The sequence below is a fragment of the Epinephelus moara genome, chromosome 18 (genome assembly GCF_006386435.1).
Source record: "Epinephelus moara isolate mb chromosome 18, YSFRI_EMoa_1.0, whole genome shotgun sequence".
Classification (NCBI taxonomy): domain Eukaryota; kingdom Metazoa; phylum Chordata; class Actinopteri; order Perciformes; family Serranidae; genus Epinephelus; species Epinephelus moara.
The window spans coordinates 30781066-30802439 of NC_065523.1; the positions used below are offsets into that span (position 1 = coordinate 30781066).

The following is a 21374-nucleotide window of genomic DNA, read 5'->3' on the forward strand; positions in this document are numbered from 1 at the left end:
CTAATCATTAATTATTATTATCCTTGAGCTAAATATAACACATACAGGAAGCAACGTAGTACACACATGCCGACAGGGAGGTGACGCCAGGGCGCAAACCGAGTTACCACTCCCATCTCTGGTAGAATTATGGAGATTTTTTGTCCCATGCGAATCGGACATTTATATTACAGACATCCTGTGGTAAACTGACATTAGTCCATATCCCTATGTAAAACTAATCCTGTCCAAATAGTACTTTAGACACAAACACATGGGAATACAGGGTCTAGAATCATAAAAACCAAAATTTTCCTTTGAGGAACACGACAAGTAAAAACAAAGTATTTATGTTGTCAGTAAAGATGAGTTGTTCCCCTTATTCTACCACGATATCACAATAGGGGAAAGTCTGGCCTCCCCTGTAGAGTCAGCAAACTTTTGGTGGAAAATAATGGCTTAATGCAGATAAAGTGATACGGTCAACTACGCAGAGTGGCAAACACGATAAAGGTCAGGCTGGATGAAAACAGAGAACAGAAACCTATTGGGAAAGAAGTTATTAAAAAAAACAATAACTTCAGTGAACATGTCAAATGACAAGCAGTAAAAAAGAGGAAAGAAAATGATGTATCTGGTGACAAGATGAGACATTTTATGTAAAATAAAGTGCCAGGTGATTGTTAAGCAATGTTTCATTTACAGCCAACAGAGAGAAGTGCAAACAAAAATACTGTTCATGTCACAGAAACAACACATGGTAGCAGACATTTGATAAAAACAGCGTAACAAAAAGACCAACCAACATGAAGTCACATATCATAGTGCAAATGAGCTTCTTGAAATTGTACCAAGAATTACAATACACTCACACAATGCACACATGCAGCACTGTGTAATGCTGAAGGATGAATTACTCCCCCTGTGGCACTGAGTGGGATCTTTGGAAGAATCTGGCAAGATCAAATGTTGACTAAAGCAGCAAAGAACTTCATTTTTAGTTTCTTTTAGTGCACTTTCACTTTCTCACGCTTTCACTTTGTTCCCTTTTCTTCAACATAAATGTTTTAGAAAATGTATTGTGTAGTGTAAACATGTATGTTTGAGACGCATGATAAAAAGTTCATTTTGGTAAGGAGGTTTCATGTGGCTCTACTGCCAGGACTGGATCCGGCTGTCCTGGTGTTGAAGCCTCTCAAACACTCCGTATGGAATACACTGGTTCCACATCCTGTCATGGGATGAGATGGAAAAAATATTGTGATGTAATATGGCATGCCAGGGAAGGAAGTGAGATAACGATGCTCTGGTTTTGGTTTTGGTTGTGGAGCAGTGAAATATTTTGCCCAAAAGGAGAGGGGCGAGGTGGTTACACACACATGTTTTCTTACCTCAGTGTTTTCATTTTCTTGCAGTTTCTCAGACTGGCTGCCAAGCTTTGTGCGCCAACGTCTGTTAGCTTGTTGTACTTCACACTGCCAAACAGAAAACAATTTACACTTTAAATGTCACCCCAACGTATTACTCACTAAAGATCACCTGATCAACATTTACTTGTGTCTAATTTTATTTCAGTGGTTCCTCATTTGATGTGTGTGTTTCAATTTCTGTCCATAGTTTAATGAAAATGATATCCAGTGCAAAGTACAGATACCACAGAGCATTTTCAGTTGAATAAACAAAGAGGTATCAGATATGAGGACAGCACGCCATTAAAACACACACGTACACACAGAAATCATACATGTGAATTGTAAACATGACATATATATGTAAGGTCTTACTCCAGGTCAGTGAGCGAAGCCATGTGTGGGAGGACAGCTGCTAAACTCTCTGCCCCTTCATCAGAAATCACGTTACTGTAGAGGCTGGAACAAACACAGAGAGGGGATAGGGAAGTGAAATTATGTGGGTCTACAGTATGTACCACAGTGGGTGGTTTTGTATAGGTATTTATATATATATATGTGTGTGTGTGTGTGTGTGTGTGTGTGTGTGTGTGTGTAATATACCTTAAACAGTGCAGTTTGGGCAGATCCCTCAGTGTGGTTGCCAGTCTGTTCATCCCCTGATCTCCAATACAGTTCTGTGACACACTAGAAACCGGAAGGAGAGAGGTCACACTTTGCTAAACGCACATTCTATACATAAAGACTATGTTGCACAGGTTGAGAAAGGAACACGGTGTACTCACTTGAGTATCTCCAGGGAACAGAGTGAGACTAAAGCATCGGCCAGTTTCTCTGCTCCTTTGTCACCTATCTTACTGTTTTCCAGACTGAAGGAGAAGGAGAGCAACCATCAGACATTTGAGACAAACACACAAATGCACTAGAAGAACTAGAAGTAAAGGGGTGTATATTTACTCTAAGTGCTGGAGGTTTTGTAGACCAGGCAGGAGCCCCCACAGCTTGAGAAGAGCAAGTGGACCTTTCTCTGGACCAAGCCTAGACAGAAAGATAAAGTCATTACTGTCATTGTAATCATCAATTCTACTCAAATGTACTCTTCCTAAATTCAGTTCCTAATCAATGTTGTTACTAATTGCGTTACATAAGTTAATTAATCATCTGCATGGGTGGATAGGAAAAGCTCATTAAACATGCCGACAACAGCGATGCCGTACAGTGCTGACTCCGAGAAGGAACAGGTTGTCTGACAAACGACTTGAGAGACTCTTCCTCATGAGGTATAACCACTGCTTTAGTGATCAATACATCAAATAAACTGGACATATCTGCTATGAAGCCACGGTTTGTGAGCGAGCAAACTGAGTGAGTTCATTGGAGTATGTCTGACCCGTTAAAAACAGTTTGTACGCCATTTTAGTCCATCGTCATCTAATGGTGTTAGAAGGCCAGTCTCCTGTATTACCTTGTTTAGGCCTCTTGATGTATTATTTTGAGGCAATTAAGATTTATACTAGGTGGTGTAGGTAGTTACAGCCTACTGCAGTGCCATATTGATTCTCCTATTGAGCCTTGTTTTGTGCCTATATGTGGGCATATGTAAGGTTTAACATCATATTGTCAATTGGCAATACGTAACAATGCATCTCAGGCGATGTTGCCGAGTGCTGCAGAAGTAATCTAACCAGCAGAGTTTTCTACAGGGAGTGATTAAGTGAAGTAATAGATTACTTTTTGAAGTAATGACCCCAACACTGGTCAAATGTCAGATCTACTTACTCAAACTCCAGCTTGCGTAGCTCTTTGACGGCTGGTATTCCCTCTGCCAGGATTGAATCTGATTGGCTGGAACTAAAAGCAAACACACACACACAGACATCACAGGCCAGACACACACAGTTTGTATGTTGCAAAGTATAACTGAGTTTATCTGCATGTGTGTGTGGGAAGGTGGCGGGTTGTATTACCTGTCTGACAGCCTCTTGTGCACATGTATGTTCACCAGCTTTGCCAGGTGCTCTATGTGACACACCTGTGTGGCTTTCAGAGGGTGGATCTTGAATTTGGACACCGTCCCCTGTAGGAGACCTTCTTCACCACTCTGCTCTAACTGCTCCCATAAGGTGATGACATCAGCAATGCATGCCCTAGAAGACACCCAAGTGTTGATATTGGTTTCAATGGATTAGTATCATAGAGCTCTCGCTGAACTGAGCACTTATTAGGGTTGTTAAGCTATGATTGGACAATCACTGTTTGGGGAAGGGGTTTTACAAACTTAATTGTATACCTGTATGTGTTGATGTTGTTGAGCCCAACGAGAGCTCTGAGTCCAGAAATCTGTATCCCCGAATCCTCCAGATCCAAACAGAACCTTCTACCTTCAGTTCCACTCTTTTCGAGAACATGCTGCACAGCGAACACGTCCGACGGCTTAAGTGGAACTCCACGAAATGTCAGAACCTCCGGAAGATTTGCTGCCAGGTGGGCAACTAATTGTGTGCTGCCACTGTCTCTGTTACCATCACCATGCGTGGAGTTCGCCTCATACACATAGTGACACGCCTCCAGGACCTGGGCGGGGCTCAGGTCACTGTAGGAAAGACCCTCAAGGTGTTTTGTTACTAAAGCCTGCTTGGCGGCGACCATATCTCTGAAGGTTTTCTCTGTGTGTGAGTGAAGCCTCTGCAGCTCTGTTCTGTCGTGGAACAGGAGTCCGACTGCAAATCGCTGAGTGAGCTCAAGCTCCTCCCTTTGGGGTCTCCGACGTCCCTTCTGGCCTGACTGGAAAGGGAGGGTTGGATGAAAGGCACGGTCTGTTATAGTCCTGAGGAAACAGAAAGTGGGAAAGAGTCAGCTAAATCCAGAGAGGGCAGAGCACTGAAAGTGAAAGAGAAAAGAGGCTGGGAGTGGAAAAAGATGTGCTCTTTCATTTTTAAACAAAGGACATAGAAGATACTATGCCAGCTTAAAAGCTTAACACTCAATCAACCACTTTTCATTTAATCTTTTTATCCAAATAATTCTAATAGAAAACATAGAGGAAGACTATTTTACTCTGATGAATCAAGAAACTTTTACCTTGATAGAGACAAGTGCACCCCTGCCAGGTAACTCTGAAGAAAAGGATTGGCCCACAACAGGATGTTGTCATCACTAGTGTCAGCATGTTCAGTGACTGTCCCCTTTTTTCCTTTCTTTCCAGTTCCCATTTCTTCACTATCCTCTCTTCCCCCTCCCTCTGTCTCACCACTTGGGACAACCTGCCCTGCCCTCAGGTGGCAAGAGAAGAAAAGCCCTGTCCTGTGGCCAAACGCCTTGAGTTTGGCTGATATGGTTCGTCCTGTGGGGAGGGTGCAGGTGTTTGCTTTGACTGACTCCCAGGCCAAAGAACTCAGCTGGGACAGCAACTCTTTCTCCTCTGTTCTGTCTGCTTCCTCTCCAGCACTCCTCATCCCCTCCCCATCGCCATCATCTTCCTCTTTGTCCTGTTTTTTTGTCCTCCTTGCTCGTTGGGTGTGCGAGCCAGGGCGAACTTGTGCTCTGGACTTTCTCCGAGTGTTTTTGTGCTGCGTTTTTGTTTGAGAACTACTTGAGATTTCTGTCTGGGCTTCTTCTTCTGTTTGCATAGATGTTTCTGACTGAGATTTAGCCTGTGAGTGCATGCTCTTTCTGTCCATTTCCATTATCAGACGAAGCATTTGATGGCAGAGTCCAGTTAAAGTTCTCGGGAGGTCCTCTGAACTTTTGCACTGTTCTAAAACCAAGCAGACTAACCGACACAGTCCAGGGTTCCAGCAGAGGAGGTGGAGATAGCTGCAATTTTTTAAGCTGTCCAAAGCAGATGCTCTGAGGTCAGGATCAGTGAAGTACTGAGACAAATATGTCTCTACGTCTGTGGGATTGAAGCCACACACCTCCAAAATGCTGTCTGTCCGCCGGAGTAGCTGGGTGGCAGTGCCTTTTGGTCGCGTCGAGAGTAGAAGAGTGCAGCCTGGAAGGAGGATCCTCTGAAGGATGCCAGAGTATAAATGTCTTACTGTGAAGTTCTGTGCTTTACTGTCTTTCTGCAATGATGCTATAATGTCTTTTTCCTGAGTCTGGAGAAGAGTTTCAAAGTCCCGCAACTCACCAAACCCATCAAAAATGATCAGCACGCGCTTAGGGGCTGCGAGGATCTGAGCGTACACTGCCTCGGGGTCCATGCAGGAAGGAGCAAAGGAGGAGAGGTTTAGGAGGAGGGTCTTAAGGCTAAAGGTCGCCTCTGTTAAAGAGAGCGATTTTCCGTCTAATAAGAAGACAAAGTCAAACTGTGGGATGCAGTCCCTGGACCAGTCGAGACACAGCTTCCTGATCAGGGTGGTTTTTCCCATACCAGCATTGCCGAGTAGCACTATGTAGCGTTTGGGTTTGTCTCCATTTGAGCCTTCGAAGATCTAGGTGGATAAAAACAAACATATGGATACCAGTGAGTTGCAGCCAATGATTTCAGCAATGTTTTGGATATAAACAAATCAAAACTTTCATACTTTACAGTATAGGCTGTTCTCATGCACTGTTTGTACGTATTTCATACATATCCCACATCATCATGAGACACTAATTTGTGTATAACCCACGTCTTTGGGAAGGTAAAGACAGAAGGGGTCTCGTAAGGAGGCAGTTAGGGGTGGTGGACGGGCCACAAAACACAGGACTTTCCCCAGGACACTGGTGTTCGGAAACGTGTGAACTTTCAGTAAACTTTGAGGCATTTTAATGTACATCATCATCATGTTTCAGATGTCCCAGATTTATAATCGTTTTTCTCGGCTCGAGGAAAGTTTTACAAATATGAAACCTCCATGGATCAGAATTTATTTTAGAAAGCGTCATAACTGAACTTGTTGCAGTTCAAGGTGTCCTGTTTTACAGATGTCTCTTTATAATGGTTTTGGGCCACACAGGATTTTATTTGCTGCGATACCACAAGTGGCCACTGGGAAAAATTGGAAGCAATGCTGAGCGATGTTCCTGGGAGCTTGACCTAACTACAGTAACTTTACTTGACTTAACCTAACCTTTGCAACTTTACATTAAGCACATAATGTTATTCATGGGGTGCAAATTTGTAGGATATCATACGAGCTGTTGTATGAGGATACATTGTATAGTATTGAATTTGGCTATGTTTAGAAAGCACTACATGATAACTGTTTATCCATCCCATTAAAGTGAAAGTGTTACCTGACTCAGCCCCAACAAGGTATTTTGCCGATCAGTGTCTCCCATGATGATAAGCTCCTTATCCAGGGTTTTGTTTGTGCTTTTTCCAGAGCGAGTCTCTCTCTGGCTCACTGGCACATCCACGTAATGAGAGGTCAGGCTAAGGCCTGCCTCCATATCCTGGCAGGTTTGACTCATATGGGTTTTGGCTTCCTGGATGTAGTCCTTTGCACCTTCTGAAAAAGAAACACAATTGTTTGTGAACCTGCTTATCCACAAAACATGATTTGTGCTTTTGAGAAATTTTACATCAAAGCAGAAAAGAGGAATTAAAGCATGTGGTAACTTACGTGGAATGTCAATGACAGTGGGAGACTGAGGAAGGGGTGACTCCTTACATGCAGACGTCTCTGAAATTCAGCATGTCAAGATTTTTGTAAGATGACAGTATCTCCACACGGTAATTTACACACAAGGAGAAAAGAGAGATACTGAAACTCACCAATGCTAGGAGACTGGGGTGAGGCACAAGTGGGAGACATGGCTTTGCTAGCGGTTTCCGACAGAGATCCTAATGGGGATGAACTCATCTGGACTGGCGCAACTGCACCGTCAACTAAAAACACAAAGGGAGAACAATCAATACCCTGAATTCTCACACACGGCAGTCAGTACAGAGAGGTTTCCATTTTGTTTCTTAAAAGACAGAAATAAAACTATACATGTGGGAGTATAAACTACACAAAACTGACAGAATGAGATCTTTGCATATGTGCACAAGAAGGAGAGACAGGCAGACACACACATGTACATCCAAGATTAAAGAGTTCTTTACTCACTCGGGGAGAGGGGTGGCACTTGGCGTTTGAAGGGTGGTGAAGCAGCAGGAACTGGATAAAAAAAAAAGGGGCAAGGCAAGTTAATACGTTTAACATGTTTCATAAACAAAGTGCTTTATAGTGCATAGAATACATTACATTGTAAAAGAGTCATTTAGTATTAATTCAAAGGAGCTCTATGTGAAATTCAAAGCCTATAAGTTTTCCAGACATGGTTCTCAACATGGAAGGAGGCTGAGCTAGCGGCTAATTGCTAAAGGTGCTAACTCCATAAATGGCACCAAACAACAGCAACAGTGCTGACAGAGCTAACAGTGTTAACCAGGGGGGAATTTAAGGGTGGGCACTATGCTTCCACAATGACACAGTCCCAATAACAGTGGTAACTTCCATGTGAGCTCAGTGCAAAGCAGCAGTGAATGCTAGCCAGTACACACATGCACTAACATGCACGCGTGGCCAGAACCAGTCGCCAAATTCAGAAATTCATTTTGGGCAAAGGTGTGGGGGTTTCAAACAAAAGAGGACCTAGGACTGAGCCCTGGGAGACTCCACATCCTACCAGATACATAACTTCTAATGGAGACAGTGTGGTTCCAGTCTGTCTAGGACATGGTTCCCAACTGGTCCAGCTACGGGTCCAGATTTCTCCTCGGTCATTAGTTCAATGTCCTTACTGCTTAATATATTCAGCGTCATACTGGCATTTGGCCATATCGTCGAGCTAGTTTGCTGTCCCTGTCAAGTAGCTGTCCATTAGTCACTCACTCTACAACAAAAAACAGCACCTAAATTGTGCCGGAAATTCACTGAACTTCAAAATAAAGTGGTTTTTTTTGTTTGTTTTTTTAAGCTTGACACATTTGCAAGTCACTTGCAGTCCCTTTCAAATGGACCAGTGGCCCACTTTTGGACTGCGACCCACCAGTTGGAAACCACTGACCTAGGACATGCTTAACTGACTCAAACACAGCATAATATTCAGTGGGACTAGGACTGAAATTTTCGCAGATAACAAGTATCTAGATGAACATGAAAAGTAGTTCCTGGAAAACTTTTTCAGTCACTTCAAACAGGAAATAGTTCAGCGGTTGCTAATTACACCCCTATTTAAGCTACACTTCTTAGAGGAAGCTTGATAATCCAGTTTTCAGGGCAACTGCATGCCAACTGAATTTTCATTTCCCCTTCACAATCAACTCCTCTCTCACACAATGTCAACAAAAACAGACAGGATGTTTCCCAGGGCTACTGCACTCAAACTGGTTAATCAGTGTATGTGAATACTTTACTCACCTAAAATGTAAGTAGGCGCAGCAGCTGTGTTGGGGAGTGGAAGTGTAATAACTGGAGGAGAGAGACTCAGTGTCTGAACAACCTGATATCCCGGATTGTCTGGGATGGTGATGAACTGAATGGAGGGATGGAGATGAAGGATTCTTGGGGGAGTGGATGGGGGGGCCGCCGTCTCTGGTGAACTCAGCTCTGACCCTGTGTCAGTGTCTGCAAAAGAAACACAGACAACAACCCTCATCTGTCTGTACCCACAGGTTTTGTTGACCTTGGGTGAATCAAAAACAAAGGATGGTAAAAGAAAACATGCAGATAGGTTTGCTTCCAAGGGAATTACAAGAGATTAGGACCCAAAGATTTTGTGTCATGCCTGCGTTCATTTGAGCAGACTTAGAAGATTTGAAAATGGAATCGAGTCAAGTGAGGACAGAGTTCTTCTTTTGGTTCACAGTGTGATCTTTTATCTGACGACTTCAAAATTAAACTTCCTGTTTGTCAATCTGGATCCTTGTGCCACGAAGGAACCGAGTCAACCATAACCAACCAACATCCCCTTAAACCATGAGTCATATGTTACTACTGTAGCCTCACGTGGTTTGCCCTGTTTGTAAAATGTCATTTTACTCATATAAAGAAACTCACATGTGCATAGTGTTCATATGACATAGCCTTGTACTGTGCATTGCAAAAGCTATTCAGTTGACATTTATAACATTAATATATTATATAATATATTTTTAATGCTCCTTTAAAATGTTAAAACAAAACTTACAGGGTCTATCTCTTCCCCTAAGGATTGCTTCAGTTTACAGCAGGAACATGAGAAACGTACCTTGAGTGACAGTCAGCTCAGCCTGTGGCTCTTCGGTTTTTGGTCGACCTGCAAGAGTTGAAGGGTTGTAAACATTACAATATTGTTCTTGGCTAACCTCACAGGAAGGCAGCCACAAAAGAAGCCCAGATCCACCAGAATTATTTAAAGGAACACACCATTGTGTTTGCAAGTTTAAGCTCCTTAAAGGGAAAGTTCACCCCAAAATCAAAAGTATATATTTTTCCTCTCACCTGTAGTGCTATTTATCAGTCTAGACTGTTTCTATGGGAGTTCCTGAGTGTTGGAGATATCAGCCATAGAGATGTCTGTTTTCTCTTCAATATAATGGAACTAGATGACACTCAGATTTTGGTGTTTAAAGCACTAAAAATACATTTGAAAAACTCAACAGCAATGTCTCTTTCCAGAAATCATGACCCAGTTACTCAAGATAATCCACAGACCTTGCTGCGAGCAGTTTCATGTCGGAGCTATTTTCTTTCTACCGAACCACAACCACCAACCGTATCACTGTGCAGAAGTGAGTGTGCATCTACTCATGGACGAGAGGCTTGTGCTTGTGACAGTGTAAGATGTAGATTGTAATGATTTGGGGGTGAATTGTCCCTTTAACTACAAATTTTGTTAGCATCTTAGCATTCGAGGCAGCCATTGGTTTACATTGATTTCTGTACAGCCTGATTTCATTGGGGTCGACCTTGCATACCAGCTTGAGTCCATTCTGTGTGGAGTTTGTCTCCATGTCAGCTTGTTTTTTGGAGGGGTTTACCCACAGTCCAAAGACATGCAGGTTAGGTTAATTGTTGACTATAAGTTCCCTGTGTGAATGTGAGCGTGAATGGTTGTCTGTTGCTATGTGTTGGCCCTGAAATTAGTCTGGTGACCTGTCCAGGGTGAACCCAGCTTGGACAAGCTACAGAAAAGAGATGGATGGATTTCATTGGACTGCATCACTTCCTAATAGTAATGTATCTTTGAAAAACCTTGATGCCAACTTGATGTCCACTGTGTGACAAAGAAAACGGCACATGATTTGACATATACATGAATGAAACAGTGGCTGCCTGAAACTGTTGACAAAACACTGAGACTGCCAAACAAAAGGGGGTGGTTTCCAAAATGATAAAACATTAGCTAGGTAATTTGCTTTTGGCAGACATGACACTGCTCTGGTTATATATTTCACAGCGTCCCACATTTGAAGCCACGTCATGAATACTCAACAGACAGAAACCAAACAGACAGTCAGGGTCGGTCACCTGCTCTTTTCTGCCTTTTCGGCCTAGATGGTGTGTTCTCATCAGTGCATGGCTGTGATCGGGAAGCTGGAGATGAAAAATATAAACAGAAGATGTAAAGTGTAAAGTTACAGTTAAAACCCACACATTAATTCAGGCTTGCAGAATTTTGTGGCTGCAATCCAAAAATTAAGTGTTATACGACGAAGAGCTGACCATGAGAGTTTTCACCAATTCTAGTTCTAGTTAGCGACTGTTTTATCTACCTCTGGATCTTTTTCTCCTGGTGTTTGTTGTGCTTGTAACTTTGTCCTCCTGTATCTGCTGAAGACTGTCGAAGCCGGGCAGCTCCATTGGCGGGGGAAGATCACCTAAAGTGCACGAAAGAGGAAGTAAAAGAGTCAGTGAAGCAGCTAACAGACACAATAACCAAAAATGGCTCTCATGCATTTCGGTAGTGAACTGAAAATCACAGCAGAGACACGTTTCCCCAAACATCTTGAAGATTTTGAAGGAAAGGGTAGACAGGAAAAAACTCAGAAAAATGGTTCCTAACCCTTGTGTTTTTTATCCATTGGTTTCACTTTCTTGGTGTTTGGGGTCTTATAGACACGGCTGCAGAATGTCTCAATTTTTTTGGCACCAAATATATATTTTTCTTTTCTACTGACCTTTTTAAAACCCAATATGTAGAAAAGTGTTGAGTTAAAACCTTCCTCTTTGCCACAAACTGGTCTTGCACATTTGCTGAGATGACATTACTACACAAAATGGCCATATAGCATTGTAATTATACCAAATAGAGAAATATGTCCTGCCCAGCCCCTGATTGTACTATCTAGTAAAGTTTTTTTTTTTTTTAAAGCTTAAGCCCCTTTATTTTTCCTCCTTTACTCTTATGTATTGCCTGTTTGTGTCAACATCTGCAAAAAGAGCTTCTTACAGCAGGTGATGAGTTCTTCCTCACAGTTGAGACAGGGATCGTCAAAGAGCACTCCTGTGTCTAAGAAAGGAGGCAATTAGACAAAAGATTACCTTTGCATTCATACTTGAATATTTGTGTTTACTTACAAGTCTTTTGATACATTGAATGTGTGCGGAAGTTTGGTTGCAACTTACCCACAAACTTCCCAAGGTAATCATCATTCAGGAATTCCGATAAATCATCTAAAACACAAACAATGAGCATTTATTAGACAAAGCATTTGCAACCGTTTGCTTTCCCATCTCTGCTCATAAAATTTATCATGTCTTGGTTATGTTTTTGAGGCGTACGAGAACTTCTGAATCAAGATAGGCGTCTCAAACAGTTCAGAGGGTTTTGGCACCTCTTCCTACTGAGCAACATCTCTGAATGAGGAGGAGGAGCACAACAAGCTCAAGGTCCAGCTGCTACAAGTCTTACAGGCTATCTGGGCTTCTTTAAGACTGACTTAGATATGCAGCTAAAACAGTTCTGATAAATGGACGTTATAACAAGTTGCACACTTGAAGGTGAATGATCAGGATGCAGTTACACAGGTAGAGAACAATATCTATCAGCTTTTTCTGACTACAACTGTCGTCTTTATCTCGTCCTTTAGTGTAGACAAATGAACCCAGTGTATAGAATACCAGTAATGTGTGAATGTACACTATTTTCACCTTCAACCAGCCCAGATTCTAGACCATCTTTTTGTGATATGATCATGTTAAACATGCCCATTAAAATTGATTTTTTTCATCAGTTAACATCTCTATGGCTGTATTCAAAGCAACAGTAGCTCAGTGGTGATCCTGGTTCAATCAATAATATTATATTAAATTCACTAAATTTCCTTTAAAGCTACAGCTGGTAACTTTTATTTGATTTGTTTAACCTTTATTTAACCAGGAAGTCCCGTCAAAACACATTTAAAACGCAACAAATACAACAAATAATACAAAAATCCACAATAAAACGACAACTGTTCAAACACTGTGGCCTCTCAAGAGAAACAAAAACACATCTCTATCACCACATTCCGTCACTTCCACTAGGAAGTGACGGAATGTGGTGATAGAGGAGCAGAGGAGCACTTGAAGGAGGAGGAGGAGGAGGAGGAACATAAATATCTGTCTCGTGTTATACTGTGTGGATATAGTGACAGTTTCATCAATATGACTAAATTTATTTTCACAGAAGTTACCTGCTGTAGCTTTGATGCTTATCAGTTTTGCACTTGCAGTGTACTTTTAGTTTTGTTTCATTCAGTAGGCTTCAACACAGTCTGCCTCATATTTTTTGGATACGATGAAGTAAAAGCAGTAACTTTCCATGAAGTCAGTGTTTTGATTCATGTTGAGCCATTCAGCCTTTTTTTTACAGTCGAACAAGTAATCCAAACTCGAACAATACAAACCTGGTAGATCTCCCAAACAGAGAAACGGGTCCTGACTGACGTCCTGCATCTTGGCACCTGATAGGACACACACACACACACATACACAAAAATGAAATTAAAAATATTGCCAACATGTTGATGCATGAAGACTGAAAGCATATGGGGTTATATTTCCTGTTTTATTTTGAAGTACTAACTAACTTTTGTGTTATTGCAGTTTCCTGTGTTTTCCTGCCTTTCATCGCACCTGCTGCCACTTACTCACCTGCCCCTGATTATCCTCTCAGGCATCCCTGTGTATATATATACCCACCCCTTTCTAGCAATCTCTTCGTTTGATTCCCGGGACCCGTTTGTAACTTAGCCTGTTGTGGTTTTAAGGTTTTTTTTTGCCTCCTCGTCAGTTTTGTTATTACCTTTTTGGACTGAAGTAAAATCCATGCTTTATTTTTAACCCTACTCTGCCTCCTGTGTGTTCTCTGCATTTGAGTTTCCACCAGAGTCATTACATAATGACTGTCACAGACAGCATTAGATGAGGATTTGGCACGTGTTGGCAAGTTGGCGAGTTTCCTCATTGTTAAATGTCACTGTAAACATGAGGTTGCTCTCATTGTTCTCTTAAATATATAAGGAATGTGATGTGCTTGAGTGACGTGACCAGTAACATTTTTCTGTCAGTAGGCTATAGTGTCTTCCTTTGAAGTACAAGTGACAAAGAGGCATTAGCAGTCCAATGTGCTTACATTTAATTAAAGTCTGTTCAAAGATGAGCTTTCAGTTCTAGTATAATTCTGGATGTTTTAATGTTTTATTGTTATATTTTGTGAGCAAAATCTGAATCTGCAATGTAACCAGTAAAATGTAGTGGTACAAAGTTCTTCCTCACTGTAAGTAAGTAGCCTGAGTTGCATATTTTCTTTCTAATGTGTCAAGGGCCTTTTGTTTGTTATGGTGGGGCACAGTTAAAATAGCATTGTGATTCAATACTTTTCATATCTAAACATCACAATAAAACAAAAGCTGTTTGGAGCTGAGATGTGTTGCTCAGGAAGTTCAGTGTCGAGTGTGAAGTTGCGTGTGTGAGCAGTTATGTCTGTAAGGTGGATGTGGGTTTTCAGTGGGTGTTTTTTTATTTATTTTTTTTTTACAATTTTGTGATTGTTTCACTTTACTTTATCTTTATTTTTCTGTACATGTTACACGTTGCAGTTAAAGCACATTAAGTTTCCGTGTATTAAAATGAGCTATCCAAGTAAAACGACCTTGTCTTGCCTTGACTCACGGGTATTATTTTAGAGCAGCTATGATGTCATCACTTACTGTTCACATGCAGTATACTATACTGACAATCAGAACACAGTGGGGCTGAGCTGAAAGCTTCGAGGCTTCAACTGCCATGGTAACCCATGTCCAGTGGTGTAGTGGTAGTTGATGAGGTGGGTTCACTACTAGGTACATAGGTAGGTTACCGATGAGGAAGTGGGCATACTCTCCTGTATATTACAATGGCTTTTTAGCTGATACTGTACATGTACTGTAGGTGGGTAAACTGTAACTGGATAGAAAAAGGAGTGGGTATACCTCATATACCTGAGTATACCCTCCACTACACCACTGCCCATGTCCAAATCAGTATTCGAATGCTCTGTCTTTCTATACCATCACCCCAAAAAGCCCATGAATCAATATATAGTGATCCAACACAATTATTCTCAGACAAGAACATTTAAACGTAGTGATAGGCCTACTTTTGTGACTCCAACAATTTGACCATCTGTGACAGGTTTACAGGTACGCTAGCAAGATGTCAAAAGCCAAGCATCTGGAATAGTTTCAAATTTTACAAAGACGCCCCCTAAAATGTAAGTGCCAGATATGCTAAAGGAAGCTGACATATCAAAACTCTAGAACGGACTTGGCAAATCACCTGAAAACTGTAAGTAACAAACCGTCTTGCAAAGTATCATTTTTTCTAACTATTACGGCTAATTTTACTGCGACCTGCATGCCAACAAAGTGGATAAATGTCATGATATTTTAGGAGCAATGACTGAAAACTGATTAATTCATTCGTTTTCTATAGCTGCTTATCCTGTTAAGGGTTACAAGGGGGCTGGAGCCTATCCCAGCTGACATGGTGAGAGGCAGGGTACACCCTGGACAGGTCACCAGACTATCACAGGGCTGACACAGAGAGACAGACAACCATTCACACTCACATTCACACCTACGGACAATTTAGAGTCACCAGTTAACCTGCATGTCTTTGGACTGTGGGAGGAAGCTGGAGTACCCAGAGAAAACCCACACTGACACAGGAAGAACGTGCAAACTTGTTTGAGCCAGGAACCTCTTGCTGTGAGGCAACAATGCTAACCACTGCACCACCGTGCCGCTTGCTGTTTCTAAGAAATGTCCTCTTGCCTCCAGTCGTGTCATCTCTCAACTCTCAATGAAGCTTCAATGGCCAAAAACTGTTATCTGAGACAGCCAAGGCTACATGGTGCTACTCAGTAACCATTCACATGCACTCACACAATTTGGGGTTCAGTATCTTGCCCAAGGATACCTCAACATGCGGACTGGAGGAGCTGGGGCTCCAACTGCCAATCTTCTGATTGGTAGATGACCTGCTCCACCTCTGAGCCACAGCCGCCAACTGTTACGATAAAACTACCCTATTCTGAATCACAGAGCTCAGTTCAGATGTCGTACTATTCATCACAGCCAATGCTACAGTTTATTGTACAGTCATTTCACAACATTTCTTGGGTGTGCCTCTGTGCCTGTGCTGCAGCTATCTGGGATGCTAAACGACTTCCCTAAATCAGGCAGAGAAATCTCCACAGCTCTCTTAAATTTACAAATATCAAAGTCCACTTTAAATAGAGACCCAGGACTCTTATGTATGTACGGATATGTTTGTTTCTCAGAGGTGCAGAGCCACAGCACGAGTGTGCCTCAACCTTTCAATCAAGCTTGTGGGACTCTAAATCTTCTGTGTGATTAAATAAATGTGAGAGGGATCATCAGACATAATATTACGTGCCAAAGACAACCTTCTTTTAGTACAGCTTGAAAACGTGACTCGAGGTGGTGTTTGAGCCAGCGTTCGCTGTGGTTTTGTCTATCGACGACCCAGCTAAAATGGGTCATCAAGAAATTTAATGTTTTATTCTACCAAAAGTTATGAGTCATCAAAGACAGTTATGATATCATCCACTGATAATAATCTAAGACTGGTTCACATTACATAATACAGCGTGCAACTTGTATCATGTATTATGTATGGTGGGTGGTTTCCACAGGCGGTCACTTTTGTCTCGGTGCAGGACTGTTTCAGAGACAGGCCCTGACTCGCCTCACAGACTTAACATTTCACTCCATCTGATGCCAGTCTGTCTGCTTCATTTTGGACTAATCCTGCAAGCTTAACAATACAAAAATGCACCATTGAAAGTCTCTCCCTCCCCTCTGTCTCTTCTTTAAGGCCAAGCTAACGTGTCTTTGACTTTGATGGTTTCAGTCAGAGACTCCTCAGGCGCACCCTAAGCTGTGATCCCTCTCAGTTGAGTCCAGGTACAGCTCCAACACACCCGTATTTTTTGTATGAAAAGGCTCAGACGGTATGCAACTAACTTTCGTTTTAAGAGGAGGCAAAATCACTGCTGACACCAACGACTTGTTAAAATGCTTGTCTCTGATGACTCATAACTTTCGGTACAATAAAACACTAAATTTTCTAATGACCCATTTTATCTGCGTTGTAGATTGACAAAACAACAGCAAACGCTGGCGCAAAGACCACAGAGGATGTCAGGAGGATCAGATAATTTGCAGATCGGCAGTTCCTGTGTTTTAGGGAGAGGAGCGATTGCAAAAAAAGTCGACCCAAAAAGCAGTGCCTCTGCTCTGGTCCCTGTCAGGTGGCGTTCGAGGGGTTACACAAGCGCTATATGGAAAGCACCTGAATTTTACTGCTGACTTTTCTCTTTGTCTGACTGACTGTTTGGACCACTTAAAACAAATAAAGAAATTTAGCCACATGCATCAGGGCCATGTAGCTTTTAAAGTTCAAGATAGGCTTGGGGTCCAGTTGGCAGAAGACAGACTTCCTTGTAGGCAATTTGTTTGTCTTCTCAGGTTACATGGTGGCTGCTGGATAGGCAGACCAACTTCCTGCCATGCACACGCACTCTCACCAAACAAAACTCACCATAACTCTGACTTACAAGCTCGAATGTGTCTCACGTTATCAAAATTTAATTAGTCAGCATTTGCTGTTTACTGTAAATTAAAGGGACAGTTTACCCCAAAATCAAAAACACATATTTCTCCTCCTACCAGTGGTGCTATTTATCAGTTCAGATTGTTTTGGTGTGAGTTGCTGATTATTGGAGATATCGGCTGTAGAGATGTCTGCCTTCTCTCCAGTATAATGGAACTACATGGCACTCGGCTTGTGGTGCACAAGGCATCGAAAATACATTTGAAACTCAACAGCTCTTTCCAGAAATCACGACCTGGTTACTCAAGATAATCCACAGATCATGTTGTGAATAGTTTCATGTAGGAACTATTTTGTTTCTACAAGACTACATCCGCCTATCATATCACAGCGCAGAAGGAGCGTTGTGAATGTTATCATGGATGACAGGCTTGTGCTCGTGACAGTACGAGATCATAGACTGTATAAAATACTAGAGGCATGACCCATTGGTTTGTGGACTGCCATTTTGAAGGCTCGAGTGCAGCAATTTTGGCCGTCAGCATCTTGATTTTTTGGAGCCAGAAGTGGCCATATTTGGATGAGAAGTTGGAGGAGCAAGGGGTGGATCTGACTCCTTGCCGGCAGCCTATCACTCTAGTGGGCTCGCCCTAAAATATGCGTAACTTTAAGCCTTAATGAAATGTAAACAGGTGAGTTATATGAAAATTCATCCCAGTACAGTTGTCACAAATATTGAAATTACCTACAGAGACCAAAACCGTCTGTTAACATGTTTATTTCTGCTGTAAAGTTTGGCATTTTATTATGGGGGTCTATGGGGATCGACTCACTTCTGGAGCCAACCTCAACAGGCCATTCAAAAGAACTTCAGTGTTTGGCACATCATTCTCGGAACCCATTGGCTGTATTTGGTGTCTGACTTCTGGCAGATGGCGATACAGCCTCTGGGGGCAGACCCCAGATGTTTTGGCATTCCGGTTTGATTTGGGTGGAGGAGGCGAATTTCTGTTTCCGACTTCCGTTTATATATAAGTAGCCTAAATATGTTGAACCATTGCGATGGATTCAGAGTTTGCAGTGACGCCAATTATGTTCCTCCTCGTTAGTTCACCGCACGGACCGTTTAACCTGCATGCACGAGATGTCAACTTGAGTAACTGTGCTGTGATTTCTGGAGAGAGACACTGCTGTTGAGTCATCTAGTGCCACCTGGTTCCGTTATATGCGAGAGAAGGCAGGCATCCTTTATTTCACACACCCACAACTCACACCCAAAACAATCTAGACTGAGCAACAGCACCACAGGTAAGAGGGGAAAATGTGTATTTTTGATTTGGGGGTGAACTGTCCCTTTACGAGTGTAAATAATACCCCAGTTTTTTAATGCTACTTCAGCCAGCTTTAAATGACACATTAGAGGAATTGATTTATCACCAGATAATACCCAAAACAAAAGGCCTCAGCCAAAGAATGAGGAACTTGTCAACTTAAATAGGTACAGTACCATGCTGCTTTATACAGCAAGTCCACAGATAAAAACAACACACAATCACATGCAGCTTAACACATGGTCCAGAAACTGCAAACTGCAGGACTGTCAAACTACAAGAGAAACGGCAAGAGACAGAGAAAAGCTTCAAGTGTTTATTGATCATGAATGAGTGAAATTCCTTGTGCCTACTCCTACACACATCCACGCCTTTACTAAAATCACTTTCTTTTCTGTTCTGGAAGTCCCCCCAAATACCCTGTTCCACTAACACCCCCTGGCAAGAACCTCCAATCTCGTTGACACATACACCATTTCACATACGGAGGTGGGTGGGGGGCTGCTGGAGTAGAGCACTGAACACATGCGTAATGGAGTAGACTCGCCATTTCGGAGGGTAAAGTCACACAAAGCATCACATTAGAAGTCTGAAAAAGTATTAAACCCATCTACATTTTTGGGGTGGTCATAAATAAGGTTATTTAAAAGCAGAAAAGGTATCAGATAACAAAAAGCATTTTTGGAAACGTATTTTTCTTAATGCTGATCACATCATGATGCAAAACACAGATAAAACTGTTATCACTGCGAATATTAAATTAAAATAATTTGAAAGCATTACAAAACGGCGCTAAAATACGTCAAACACGGATATAAAAGTTAAAAGTTGAAACCCCCCCGACATCTTTTCCTGTCGATACATGCGCACTTTGGATAAAATGCGCCCAAATCTTCCCATCAGAGCCGGGATTATATTTACCTGCTGGGCCAGCCTCACTGGGTGATGCTCAAGTCCTCTGCACCCCTGCTGTATATTATCTGTGCGATGAACTCCCAGTCTCTGAGTGTACATCAACAGTTGCGCATATCTTCTCACCTTCTATACAGTACCCGCAATGAGTGCGCGCAACCTGCTTGGTCTAACAATAAACCCGGCTTTACTTTCACTTTGCCTAAGTGCGCATCCACAGCAGCCAAGCCACTGCACCCTGTGGCGGTTGGGTTGCCACAAATAGGGAGCATCAGTTTGTTTCTGAAACAAGCTGCCGTTTCGGTTTAGATCTTCATGTAACTGCTTTAGTGTGAAAGTTTTTAAAAGCCCTTCAACGGTGCGTAAACGATCAGTTGGGCACAGGAGATATGATGTGCTTATTGATGTCAGACAGCGCATGTCAAAGCTTTACATACTGTACATCACCACATCAACCACAACCACAGGTGTCACTGCTCATGACTAAAAATCTGACAGAACAGCCCAGTCAGGAAAAAAATTTTGCAGCTTGCAGAACAGTAATGGCTGCTCCAGAGGCAACAAGCACTAACTGTAATGTTAACACAGTAAACACAGAAATTAGTGAAGTTATTGCAAGATTGTCAAATAACAACAACTAATCAAGAACAAGAGTATGCACTCAAACAAGATTTTCATGAAGGAAAAGATGTTTTTGCCCTTCTTCCAACTGGATTTGGCAAAAGCTTGATTTATCAACTGGCTCTGTTGGTGATGAAGATGTGTCCTGGTGTTTTGTCACGCTGACTGGCTGAAGAAGTTGGTCTGTCAAGGCGAGGACTCCCACCCACTAAGAGTATTCATCTTCATCTTCTAACCGCTTCATCCTCTTGAGGGTCGCGGGGGAGCTGGAGCCTATCCCAGCTCATTTAAGAGTATTTTAAAATAAAAATCTTAGATCAGAGGTTCACAAAGTTTCGATGATTGAGCGCCATGTTAGGGAGCCAACATATGACTTAATTATGACCTGATTTATGACATTTTTAAGGCACGCTAACACTTAAAAAATATAAGTATGGACAGTGATATAGCCTACAAAACACTCACAATACCTTCAGGGATGTTCCGATCTGATCTCAAAGATCGGTATCAGGGCCAATTAAGGCATTTTTTTTATCTGATCGGCATTGGCTATATATAGTTATAAAGATGATTTGATCCTTTGTTTAATGTCACCTGTCACACAGGCATTTTTACTCAAAGCTTTAATGTAGAGATATGCAGAGTGCAGCCACCTCCAACTCTCCTGCTGTCTTTCTTTCCTTCACTCCGCTGTGCACCTGTGTGTATGTGTAAGAGCCTGGGTTGAGCCCCGCCCACGGTGAAACACCACACGCCATAAACAACAGCAAAAACACAGTACGAGACTGTTAATTTATGTTTTTGTTACCAAAATTTATGAGAACTTTCAGCACAGTTTGACAGTATCTTGCGTTTAGGGGGTTGTCATTTTATACCTAGTTACTTTTTAAGTAATAAATAAATAAATAATAAAGTAACACTAAGGAACAGCTTTGATGCAGGGTGTGAAGTGTGCACTGTGTAGCTGTATTATCTAGGATCACAGAAGTATCAAATCGGGACTTGGTAGCGGCAGATGCTCAATGACAAATGACTCGGATCGGGATCAGGTGCATAAAAACTTGAGCCAGACATCCCTAATTACTTTCTAGTTTCCACTTTTTAATACATTTCAAAGC

At 42.0% G+C, this 21374-nt stretch overlaps 1 protein-coding gene across 1 annotated transcript; it reads right to left on the reverse strand.

Moving 5' to 3' along the window:
* Positions 1-612: 612 nt before the first annotated feature.
* ciita (class II, major histocompatibility complex, transactivator) lies at positions 613-19842 on the reverse strand. Its single transcript, XM_050068572.1, has 22 exons — positions 19645-19842; positions 13180-13236; positions 11918-11965; positions 11742-11801; positions 11065-11169; positions 10820-10885; positions 9558-9605; positions 8729-8935; positions 7433-7483; positions 7096-7209; positions 6944-7003; positions 6615-6829; positions 4470-5824; positions 3679-4215; positions 3356-3535; positions 3168-3239; positions 2346-2426; positions 2174-2257; positions 1992-2075; positions 1764-1847; positions 1371-1454; positions 613-1210 (listed from the first exon to the last, which is right to left on the reverse strand). The coding sequence occupies exons 2-22, from the start codon at positions 13226-13228 to the stop codon at positions 1132-1134; spliced, it is 3663 nt and encodes a 1220-aa protein (XP_049924529.1). The 5' UTR covers positions 13229-13236; positions 19645-19842; the 3' UTR covers positions 613-1131.
* Between the last annotated feature and the right edge of the window lie 1532 nt (positions 19843-21374).

Bases quoted from the DNA above. Each gene is read 5' to 3' on its own strand.
- ciita (XM_050068572.1), bottom strand. From the start codon at position 13,228: ATGCAGGACGTCAGTCAGGACCCGTTTCTCTGTTTGGGAGATCTACCA. The intron at 8,936-9,557 runs GTACGTTTCTCA...TTTCTTTTGCAG, and splicing joins TGAGCTGACTGTCACTCAAG to ACACTGACACAGGGTCAGAG. The intron at 7,484-8,728 runs GTGAGTAAAGTA...TTTTTTATCCAG, and splicing joins TGCGCCTACTTACATTTTAG to TTCCTGCTGCTTCACCACCC.